This window comes from Amphibalanus amphitrite, unplaced genomic scaffold, assembly GCF_019059575.1.
Source record: "Amphibalanus amphitrite isolate SeventyFive unplaced genomic scaffold, NRLGWU_Aamphi_draft 000054F_arrow, whole genome shotgun sequence".
NCBI classification, from domain to species: Eukaryota; Metazoa; Arthropoda; class Thecostraca; order Balanomorpha; family Balanidae; genus Amphibalanus; species Amphibalanus amphitrite.
Window position 1 is genome coordinate 485,405 of NW_024881550.1, and position 12,205 is coordinate 497,609.

The 12,205-nt window shown below is 46.6% G+C and overlaps 1 protein-coding gene across 3 annotated transcripts in view; it reads left to right on the forward strand.

Annotated features, from left to right (window-relative positions):
- LOC122378037 (zinc finger CCCH-type antiviral protein 1-like) overlaps positions 1-8,267 on the forward strand; it is a 32,218-nt gene extending 23,951 nt beyond the window's left edge. For all 3 annotated transcript variants that reach the window (XM_043358740.1, XM_043358742.1, XM_043358741.1), the window contains 2 exons: positions 714-1,999; positions 7,820-8,267. In XM_043358740.1, coding sequence (XP_043214675.1) covers positions 714-1,055 — 342 coding nt within the window. In that variant the 3' untranslated portion in view covers positions 1,056-1,999; positions 7,820-8,267. The remainder of the gene's footprint in view (positions 1-713; positions 2,000-7,819) is intronic.
- Positions 8,268-12,205: the final 3,938 nt, after the last annotated feature.

A 12,205-nucleotide genomic window follows, 5' to 3' on the forward strand; every position in this document is an offset into this window, starting at 1 on the left:
TAATTGCCAGCAAGTAACTTCCCTTCCCCTGCTATAGCCTTGAGCTAGCGGGGATGCAAAATTCAAAAAAAAAAAAAAAAAAAAAAACCCACCCGGATGTGTCCTATCTGCACGGACTGTGTCGCTCAGTGGTGAATCAGGCACTCGTGACCAAATGCACAGCATATGCGCAGTACCTTATTGGAAAAAATATCGACTGCTATTGGCTTTGTAAAAACGGAAACCTCTACGATAGTTAAAGCTGACTTGGTCGCTGGTCAGTTACGGTCATGTTTGTGCATTTCCAGTGATAGGATTTGAATCATTTGAATCGAATACTGTACTTAGACAAGTGTTATGGGCTGATGAGGTATTTTGCTTGTTTTTTTTTGTACTTTTAATTTATCTGACAAGCGGTGTAGTTACATTGAATGCTAAGCCCATCCTCCAAAAAGTTTTCAAAAATAGGTACATCCGAAAAGTTGGACAGATTAAGAAGACATTTGTGTACCTTTGCATTCACCCTTTGAACTTCTAATTTTGGTTTCCTATAGGGTTAGGTTTCATGCACTGACATAAAAAACAGTTATCGAGTTATCATGTCATAGATGCTGTTCGGCCGAAATAGACCAAATTCGTGATAATGCGCCAAGGAATGTGAGCCAAAATGTTTATCATTTAGTTGGAATTTACTACAATTTAGGTGTTTGAGATGAATTACCTACTTGTTTCAGCTGAAAAGAAAAGCCGCAAAAGGCGACGGTGATGTCAAGAAGGAATGTCCCCACAAGCCAGGGGTGTCCGGGGCTGAGCGGGCCGGCGCCGGACCAGCCCGAGCGGGACCGCCCTCCTCCGGCGGCGGCCGTCTGTCGGAGGAGCTGCGCTGCCCCGTCTGTCTGGAGCTGTTCCGCAGGGCCACCACCCTCGGCTGTGGCCACACCTTCTGCGCCGGCTGCCTGGCCAAGACCCGGGACCGGGGCGCCGACCGGTGCCCGCTCTGCGCCGCCCCCATCTGCTCCACCATCCGCTCCGTGGCCCTGGACGGCGTCGTCAGGAGCGTGGCGGCGCAGAAGTGAGCTGAGCGTGGCGGCGCAGCAGTGAGCTGAGCGTGGCGGCGCAGAAGTAAGCTGAGCGTGGCGGCGCAGCAGTGAGCTGAGCGTGGCGGCGCAGCAGTGAGCTGAGCGTGGCGGCGCAGAAGTAAGCTGAGCGTGGCGGCGCAGAAGTGAGATGAGCGTGGCGGCGCAGCAGTGAGCTGAGCGCCGGCCGGGGGCGCGCCGCCCCCCCCCCCCCCCCCGGCGGAATGGGCCGCAGGTGCTCGGCACTCGCTTAACTTTAATCATATTCAAGCAAGGGTCAGGGTACAGCGTTTGCTTGCGAAACTATAAGCTACATATTCGTAGAAGGCCCTTGAAAAGGTTTGTGTGTCATGTGTGTGTTTTTAGGCACGCCTTGACGCATGTGAGTGCTTACGAAGCCCTTCTCATAATCAAGGAGTGATAAGGTTTTTTGTGCTACATAGTCTTAAATGACATTTAGCAATTAACATCCATCACAGGCGCCAATTCAGTATCACTGAGAGGTCGGAGCACGGAGGCTTGAAACAATATCTTAGTATTTTAGGCATATTATATTGATTACTGAGCATCGCATCTAATTGTGGATTGTTTGCCAGAGAAAGCGATTTGACGTAAGCATGAACAGTTTATTTGCATATGTTTATAACTAGAGCACTTCGTTTTGGCCGGCTATTTTCAACATTATACGCTAAATATTTGTTCCAATGTACCTACTTTCATTTCAGTTCGTGATGGATCTGTTGCTTCTCTATCCGTGCAGGATAGACAGGAGTTGTAAACAACACCTTTGCTTCGCTATGCGCTGTGTATTCACTTATTCAGCATTGCTGCGCCATGACTGTTAATCCCATGATTATTGCACTGATTGGATGTACGGGCTTGTCATCCAAGAGCCACCTTATTACATGCTTGCTGCTATTCTGATAAATACACATTGCTTAAAGGTAGTGTGCCAGCTTTCCTGGACCGTATGGAGTTAATGGCCCAGATAAGGAGAACCGGATTTTTAGAACTTATCCATACCTTCAAAACTCATGGAAACGTCTTAAATTCTTCAAATTTTGAGTACCCCAGTGCGAAATTCGCTCCGACGGGTTGTCGGTCGTACCCCACCACATTTCACACCACTATGAACAATAAATGCACACAGGCCGTTTTCACGACGGAACTTTCGCAGAGGAACTTATTTGATACCTAAAAAGTACCTACCCTTAGAGGCCTTAACATCCCTCAAACTGAAATATTTTATGTTCAAAATAATTTTAGAAGTTTAAATCCGGGCATTTTTTGCCCTCAAATCACTTATTTATTACAAACACAGCAATTTTTGGTTCTAGTAGCCCACCTTTCGACTATGAGGTATTAAATCAGCGTGGCAACTTGCTCCCTCTTTGCTCCCTCGGGTATCTAATTCCGGAATTCTTAAAAACAAGGAAAGTATATATCGAGTTCTCTTTTATACCTATTCAGTTATGTTTTAATGGTGATTAAAATATGACACATTTTTTAATTACATTTCATATAAGAAAACACGCAAAACAATGAAACAAAAATAACTACGGCAGATAATTACCTTCAGGTATCTAATTCCGACCAATCAGCACCTCAGTAGGATATGACGTCATACAAGAATGGTGGTGAAGGCCGTTTGCAGTCCCGGCCGGTAGGTCACGTGACCGCCGGGCGCCTCGGGTCACGCGGCGGTCGGGAGTCGGACGCGGGGCGTGGTCGCGGGCGGACGCGCGGGGCATCATGCTTTGCTTTGCTTGCTTTGTCAACTTCATATAACTTACTATCGCATTCGTGTGAAAGCCAAACACTGCTCAGTGCCTTTAGAAATTGAGTTTTGGAAAGCTCAAGTCCCTATAGCTCCTCAGGTTGGCAACAGTTGAAGCCTCATCTGAACCCATGTGAAAAAAACGAGGGTAAGGAACCTTGTGTTGCTTTTTCTTTTACCGTCATAATTATCTCAAACCATCACAATTTTGAGTTGCCACATTGTCTGCTTCACTACATTCGTGTAAAACTTGGGTGAAGGCTGGTGGCTCAAAGAAAGGTGAAGATATTTCTTTAAGTGCCTAATCCGTGAAATTGAAATATCCCGGCTTTACAAATCTACACTTTTCATTTTCTCCACGATACATTTTTTTAAATTGTTTAAATTTTATCTACATTTGTTAAAATCGGGGCTTTGGTTTTGTGTAAACTAGATCATAAAGTTTACTAATAGTAAGTTTACTATAGTTTTGTGTAACCTGATGGCTGAAGAAAATAGTAATTTTGCTAAAATGATGTGCGGAAATTTGTTGCTTTCCAAATCAAATTACTCATACCTATATTTCATTCAAAATTAGGAGGCATTATTACTGTTTTTTCTTGTAACATGAACTGAGTTTGGGTACGGTGCTCCGGAAACGTTGTGGAACTTTAAGCTAGCTAGAGCAGTTTCCATAAAAATTGTTTAGATAGTTGACATGGCTTGTTGACAACTCTTTTGCTGTTTCTAAAAAAGTGGAAAAATATTTTCCTGCATTAAGCACACAAGGCATGTTATTCTCATAAGCTATCGAATGTGTGTGTGTGTTTTTTAAGCTGTTTTTTTAAGCTTTTAAGCTGTAACTTCAGTTACTTCACTTTAGAACATATTGCCCAGAATGCGTCACTGATCATGAGCTGGTATATCATATCATATGTAGCAAATACATAAATGAGAATAGTGTGTCATGAATTTTGTGCATGCTTCTGGATCATCTGTAATTACATCAAAGGCTCGGCTCAAGAGTGTCCTGCCGACCAGCTTATGCCCAACCCTTTCTGTCCGCAAAACGTCGCCTGCGACTCCCGCACGCCGTTTGCCCCGGCCGTCCGTACTGGTCTTCGCGCTGCGAGCCGCGCTGGAGTTCGCGGCGGCGTCGTGGAGCTCCCATCGGGACGGCGTGTGATGCCCGCGTCGAGCTTATAAGCCGTGAGCTTCGATTGGCGGCTCACGCGGTCACCAGCTGTATGTACAGCCTCGGCCCCGACGACCCCGCTAATGGCCGAGACCGGCATACCCCCGGCATGGGTCCGCTGTCCGGCGCAGCGCTGGCCGCCCGCATGCTATGCTACTTTTGGCTGTATCGCTGCCCAGCGGGAGCGCGCTCCACGCTGCGGAAGAGGTACACGTTGCGACCCGACTGAGGACTGCAACCGGATGGTGACACGTCGGCCTCTGCGCCCTGGCCGGGGCAGGCGTGACCGACGTCACAGTGGAGGAACGCCCAAACAAGACCAGCCCACCGTCGGAGCAGCATGGAAATATCATGTTCTGCCTGGACGTCGGACCCGGCGGCCGCAGTGCACCTGCACACGTGCGGAGAGGGGCGCTGGAGGCTACTCTGGAGCTTCTGCCATTCCGCGGCGCGACTGCTGGCAAAACGGCGGCGATTGAGGCGGTTGGGAACAGCTGCAGCAATGGTGATGGCGGTGATGGCGACATGGCGGTTTGGGACTTCATCTCAGCGCGGCCGCCGCCCAGGCGCCGCTGCGCCCGGCTGCTCAGCCACCTACCGGATGGCGGGGTGGCCCTTACGGCCCTCACGCCCGTTCGGTCTGCGGCCACGTTGTGGGGTGGCGGTCGCGGGGTTAGCGGCGTTGGACTTCGTCCTTTATCCAGACTGCACCGTACCATCTGAACGGATGGATCTGCCAAGAAAGATGACATCCAAGGCGGCTATGAGGCGATCACAAAGCTTCACCAAGAGCTTCTCCTTCATGGGGCCAGGGTATATTGAGTGAAGGGTAGGACGAACTTTGGTAGGAATTTCTAGTATAACTACTAGAAAACCTACTATATGTGGTCGGGACTAGCAAAAACTTAGTTCAAACTAGAATATGGTAGCGCTTATGGTTGGCAGTCGTGACGCGCACGTGACAATCATTTTTTAAATTTCTTTAATAACAGGTTTTAGGGGCCGATTAGTGGGCAGATACATTCAATTAGCTATGAATAATCGATTATGCAAACATTCAAGAATCTACATCATTCAATTCTAGCCGAAATCACGCGGCACTCCCAGGATTCGAACTCACGACCCTCGGATCCGTAGCCCGATACGCTACCGACTGCGCTACCGAGGACCGCGCGCCGACGACCGGAGAGCCGGATCGCGGGTGCTGGCGTGCAGAGAAATCTTTACCCTGTACGCCGTCGAAGATCGGCTGGGTTTCGTGAAAAATGGTAGAGGAATTGTCGAAAGAAAGTTCATCGATCTATCATTTGAGACTAAGAACCATTGATTCCTTCAAAGGTTGACCGAGATATCGCTTGCCGAAAACAGGCCATTTAACATGTAAACCCTATGGGCTGGTAGGAAATGTACGCCGTGGAGCAGCAGTGCTACCAACTAACTTCGGCGGGGGCCGCATGGGGCCGGCCGGCCGTTAAGTCGCAACACCGGCTGCCGAGTGCCAACAGCTGCGTGCGCTGGCGCCGACGCGTTGTGGGCCGCGCTGCTGACGCCCAAGCTGCGATATCAACCATCTATGAATAAGTGGCAGCGGTGGCGGCTTGTCAGCTGTTAACGTGCCTTAACAGACGTTGCGAATAGCCCGCGTTGGAATCGCATGGTTGGCAACACAACGCAAGTAAAAATAGGCTTCCTTGATGAACCTACTTTTTAAGCATTGTAGCCTTTGTAATTTTGGATGTTTTGCTGTAGATATTATTTTCTACATATATACTATATAGGCACTCACGTGCTTTAAATCGCGCAATGCAATTGAACCATGGTAAAGACAATGATAAATGAACTGAGAGCTGACATGCCCCATGCTTTGTGTGTGTATGTGTGTGTGTGTGTTTTTTTTTTTTTTTTGGCGAGTCGATAAAAGTGGTTTTGGACACTGGATGAGTTTTTAGGGGTGTGGTGAGGGGGTATGTAATTCCACAGACCTTCTGTCAGATTCACTAATGCAGTAGGTCTGTGCGGTGTTTAGTTATCGGAGCATTCTTTGAAAGTCGTGAATAGGGCCACCGAGTACCTAAAGCCGTGATATTCCCCCACAAAAACTTCTTTTAAATAACCGGGGATAGGTACATGAGCAGAGTAAATGCTATTACGAACGCCTATCACAATGCTGAGCGAATAGGAAAATCCATAGATGGAGAATTGTGCCGCGTTACGGGTGCTCGGGCGCAGCCAATCCACCGTTACCCCAGCGGTGACCTTGACCCGCATCGCCTGTCTCGGCTCCAAAGCCAAACCGGCGTGGAATTGGGAGCGTTCGAGCACTCATGGTCCAGCGCAATTCTCCACCTAAATCCATTCCTGATACACATTTGCTTGCTCATAGTCATGTAACCCCGGTAAATTCACCCAACTTTCATATTGGTCGCTCCATAGACAGATGGCCACAGAGATCAACTTAAAAGGCCATTGTTGCATTCATTTAGTGGAGATCATTAAAGAGCCGTGACAGGCCACAAGTCGCGTGACATCATACGTGTAACGACCAATGACGTCGGCCTGCAAAACCCAATGGAAGCGGCTAGCAGCGTGCAATAAAACAGGGCGCTGCTTTCTAAATGTCTGTCGTGCGCCATAAATGAATATATTCTTTGTAGCCTGGCAATTCAGTATCTTTTTTAACTATTGTACTAGTATTTAATAATTTCATAATTTTATAATTGTGCTTACGCTTTATGTTGATATTAGTGATAAATCCTTAGATAAAGTAAATCGATGTGATATTTAATAGAAAAATAGCAAACTAACGCACCATTCATTCGAAAGCTGGGGAACCTACTAAAAAGAACTACTAAAATTCCTGAGGAACCAAAGGATCAAATGGGGATTAAATAGATGCCTGCTATTCCGTCGTGAAAACGGCCACAGTGAAATCGCTATTACCGATATGCTCATCCAATCAAGTTTCGATAAACCCGTTCATCATCATCTCCTGCGGTTTCGAACACGCCTGTTAGGTGGTGCGGTAGACCGCGCCCAAAGCCAGGGCCCCGGTAACGTGAGGTAGCCGAGTCGGGGCAGCGTGCGCTGACCCAAGCCGGGGCCGCGCGTCCTCCCGGTGTCATGTGATAGCCCGGGGCTGCCCGCGGGGATGCGGTAGACCGCGCCCAAAGCTGCGGCCCCGGCTTGGGTCAGCGCACGCTGCCCCGACTCGCCTACCTCACGTTACCGGGGCCCTGGCTTTGGGCGCGGCTTCTGCTCATACTTTGTGGTGCGATGGTGGTGCGTCGGGCCGCGCGCTCTGACTTCGGCCAAGAAAAATGCGTCAGCTGATCATTGTCATTTCTGCCACTTGCGTGTGGTGAAATGGGGTCATAACTTAAGAGACGGCTTTTTCATATCAATTATTTTACATAAAATCATATTTCAAACCATAAATAATGTTCGACAGCCAAATAAAAGAAACAATACCAATACAGGCTTACAGTTTAAGGCTCGACATTGTGTTTTCTACGATTAGACAGCTGAATGCTGATAACTCATTCTCGTACGTCGTAACTCTATAATGACCTTTGCTTATTGTCACATGTGCGCCGCATTCGCGATTGTTGCCGACGAGTGTGCCGACGCCTGTTTGCAGGTCAGCCCACTACAGTTGTTATACATATCGAAAAACCGATAAACTTTTAGGCGAAAAAGGCACTATTCCAGGCCCATTTTTGATTTTTTTTTGCGATATTAGGTAAAAACAGAAGCTTCTTATCCTAGGAAAAATAAAATGGGAAATCTTTCAAAGGTGGCACACTACCTTTAAAGGGACATGTTCATGTCTAACATGGGGAATAGAGTTGAGATAGCAGTTTTGCTCGTTATATGCTAAAACCACATAATCCGGAGCCATTCGTCTCGAAAATATAAATTGACAGCGCTAGAGAGAAATTTCGGTGGTCTTCACCAGATCGCCAAGGTCTTTAACAGATATGACCAGAGGTATATGACGTCAGCAAGAAAAAGCCTAGATTTCAAGCTGACGGGAACGGATTCGCCTAACAGATTGGTCTTTTTAAAAATTGTGTTCAAGATTGTCCGCAAGCAGCATGTTGAGACGACACGGGCAGATGGAGCGCGAATCGTCGTAAAGCTCTTCAGAATGTTTGTTTCTGATTGGGTAATATTCTTAGACGTTTCAAGCTGGAGAACTCAATAAGGCTTTCCTCATAATTTTGCGCGTTTTTGTTTGCTGGTTGTCAAGGCAAACAAACAATAACCAAGATACCAATAAGAAACCAAAAAAAGAAAAACCTTTTTGCGCGTTTGTTTTTATTTTTCCAGTAGCTTTGCTGTCAAGCAAGGCCGTTCAACCGAAGCCGTTGTTGATGAAGCAAAGCTGTTTTCTAGTAAAATTGTAAGTTACCAGTGAGTATTCGCAATGCTGTGATTTTTTAAAAAGTTAATTGACTGAAAGGGATACAAATTATTTCTGAAATAAAGCACCAGTTCAGGTCTAGGTTATTTTGTCAACAAAGCAAAGCAAAGCAAAGCAAAACAAAGCAAAGCAACTGCCTGCCTTGCGTTGCTGCGTTGCAGGCAGGCGGGCGGCAGGGCGGGCGGGCGGCCGCGCCGCGCCTGCCTTGCCTAATCTAGGCTTTTTCTTGCTGACTTCATACACCTCTGGTCATATCTGGTAAAGACCACCGAAATTGCTCTCTAGCGCTGTCAATTTATTATTTTTGAGACGAATGGCTCCGGATTATGTGGTTTTAGCATATAACGAGCAAAACTGCTATCTCAACTCCATTCCCCATGTTAGACATGAACATGTCCCTTTGTCTTTGAGAGCCCAAATTTTTTTGCTTAAGTAGGTCAGAGGTCAGGTCAAGGTCAGGTCAAGGGTACGAAATGCAAGTTTCTACAGTATCGGCCTTGCACCGTAGTTGCCGAAAAATGGACTGAGACTGATTGCCCAAAACGTGTTCTTAGACTACCAAGACAATATTCGTTGCATACAATGTCATTCAAAGGTCAAGGTCAAGGTCAGGTCAGGTCAGGTCAGGGCACCAAAAACAAAATATAGAAAAGGGCATGTGCGACACATGTTTTATGGGTCATATTACTCATAGAATTCATTAGGCACACTCAATAAGTGATATGTACCACCTCTGGATGAATTTCAGGTCGAGGTCAGGTCAAGGTCAGGTCAAATGAGGTCAAATTTTGAAGTTGTTTGTTAAGGCCTAAAAAGGTGTCTATCAGCAGTTTTTCACGACGAATCGAATGGTGCTATTTTTGTTTCCGTACAAGGCCTAAAACTTTCAAAAAAATCATTTTTTAAAATTTTTGTGTGTCGTGACGTCATAAAATTTTGAAAAACTCCCACATTTTCGAACCGATTCTTCTAAAATTTGGTATGTAGGTGCACATTGACCACTTATCTGACCGGTTTTTTCGATGCACTCAAAATTTTGGATTTTATAACTATTTTCCCAAAAAGGTCAGTTTTTTTTTTAGAAAAAATGGGTCAAAATCCAAAATTTTCAAAAAACCGAGATAGCCATTTGATAGACAAAGTAGAATCACGTATAACCTTTTTGTCACGTCTTGATTCCTTTAAAAATGAAGATGTTAGCGGCGTTTGAAATTTTGCCGTTTTTGAGGCGAAAATGGCGAACATGACGTCACTAAAACGTCAATTTCTAAAAAAAAAACCGACAGATTTCGCTCAAATTTACAGGGAACGTGTCAAATTGATGTATGATAGGCTACTGAAAGTTTAACGTCGCTGGCGTAACGCGTTTAGAAGTTATTGGCGAAAAACGGGAGGGGGGCAGATTCTGCCCCCCCCCCCCCCCAGCGGGGCGCGGGTTAAAGAGGAGGGCGCGGACAGGTGAGGAAGGCGATGTACGGTCAGGAGGCCGCCTACAGCTCAGGAGGGCCCTCTACGGTGAAAAGGGCACCGACTTGTCAGGAGGGCGCTAAACGCAAAGGGCGCCGGTCCGGAGGGCGTTGTACGGTGAGGAGGGCGCTAAAATATAATACGATTAGGAGGGCGCTGACAGGTCAAGAGGGCGCCTACAAGTGTGGAGGGCGCAGACAGATCAGGAAGATGCTGTGTGGTAAGATCATTAGGGCTCCGACTGGTCAGCCCAGAGGGCGCCGAATGTGAAAAGGGCGCCAATAGGCCATAAGAGCGCTGAATGGCGAGAAGAGCACCGACAGATCAGAAGGGCGCCGAACAGACAGAAGGGCGCTGAAGATGATGAGGGCGCTAGATGGTCAGGAGACTGGGGGTGGAGTGGATATCCGGCAGTTCAGGATTGTGGGTGCATCTTCACCCACAGAGATATAAAATTGTAAACCTGGGCGCCAGTGCCGAATGGTGTACCGCAATGGCTTACCGTCGAGGGTGTATAGAGTGCTGGACATTAGAAAGGCACCTTCGGCGCCCTGGATGAGGGCGCCTCCTAGATTTGGGAGGGGCTAAAGCCCAGTGTGCCCCCCCCCCTTGGCTGCGCCCCTGTATATATACCTATAGGCAATAGGCGTGGCATCATATTGGACCTTTCTTCCCCCCCCCCCCCCCCGCTCAGCAACCGAACTGCAGGGGATCGGGCTGGCCATGAGTTCCCCCACCCTTATAGGGACTATCCCACGTTTAGGATTCGGAAATGTTACTCATGATATTTCGACGAATTCTGCAAGTTTTTACGCGTTTTCATCGTATACTTTTTGAGATATTGCGACTTTCATATTTCATCGTGACGTCATTTATATCGAATCTGTGACGTAATGAAGGATTTACTTCATGTCAATGTGAGGGGAAATTTGGCAGCAAATATATTTGCTCTCAAATATGACGCGGCTCATACAATAACACAAGAGTGTCTCTGATTGGCTTATTCGTAAATCAAGTGATATTTCACTTGAATGTGTGACAGGCGTTCAAAAGGCAAATGAGTAATGACGTCATCAAATGGCCGTTAATAGTTAAAGGGACTATCCCACCTTTAACATGGGGTTTGAGTTGAGATAGCCAAGTTTGCGGCGAGGTTCAGAAACCACTATCTATCTAGGTTGCAACCCCCGCGGCCTCTTGGTGTTGAAGAAATTCGTTCCCTTCATTTGAAAATGGGCCTTGTGCAAGGCCCTATCTTCAACATGGAGCGACCGTTAGTGTGACGTCACCTCGTTTAGTCATTCTGATTTAAATGGGTTTGTTCGTTGAAAAATCGCTTAAAACTTGGTCTGAACTTTGTGGTGGTGCCTACAGAGTAAAAAGAATCAGCTTTATGACAGTAATGTGGCCTGGGGAAGGAGGTAATTTTGGGCTGTGACGTCACATATTTGAAAGTTTGTGTTTGGAATATGGGAAGCCTAAGATGTTTAATGAAAAATAAATGCCAGAACCGTGTTCCTGGTCATCCAATCTATAAAGTCGGGCACAATTTAACTGGTTTTAACAACATTTTAGAAGGTGGGATAGTCCCTTTAAGAGATAGGGCCTTAGCTAAGGCCCACTTTTCAAATGAAGGGAACGAATTTCTTTAACACCACGAAACTGAGGATATTGCGACCAGGATATATATGTAGTGGTTTCTGAACCAGGCCGCCAACTTGGCTATCTCAACTCAGAACTAATGCAAAGGTGGGACAGTCCCTTTAAAGGGACCTTCCCAGCTTCAAAAAAGTTAATGAATTGGCATGAAAATGATGTCGCTCGGTTCAGAAAGAGCAAAAATGAATATCTAACAAATTTCATCGAAAAATATTCACCGGTTTTCAAGATATTAGACTTTTACTTTTGTTTACTTTTTGGGATCTCCGCTGTTCCTAGCGACTTTATTTGAAAGTGCGGCATTTGTTGCGCGCAAAGCAGCATATACCACCGCGTGCTGCCAAACGTTTTAGTAAAAGATTTAAAAATCGTTAGATCTCCGCTGACGTCACAAATTCTAAGGGGGCATACCAATGCATTAGCCCCTTAGAATCCGAAAACTGCAAGTTTGAAATTCCATATCTCCGAATTAAAGCATTTTTCGATGTTGTGAATGCCCAAACCGGTATTTTCAGGCCATGGCCACCAATTTGGCTATCTCAACTCAAAACTTATGTTAAGGTGGGAGGGTCCCTTTAACCAGGGATGCGGAGCCGCGGAAATTTCAGACGGTTCCGACTCCGGCTCCGGCTCCGGGTGAAATGCCATGG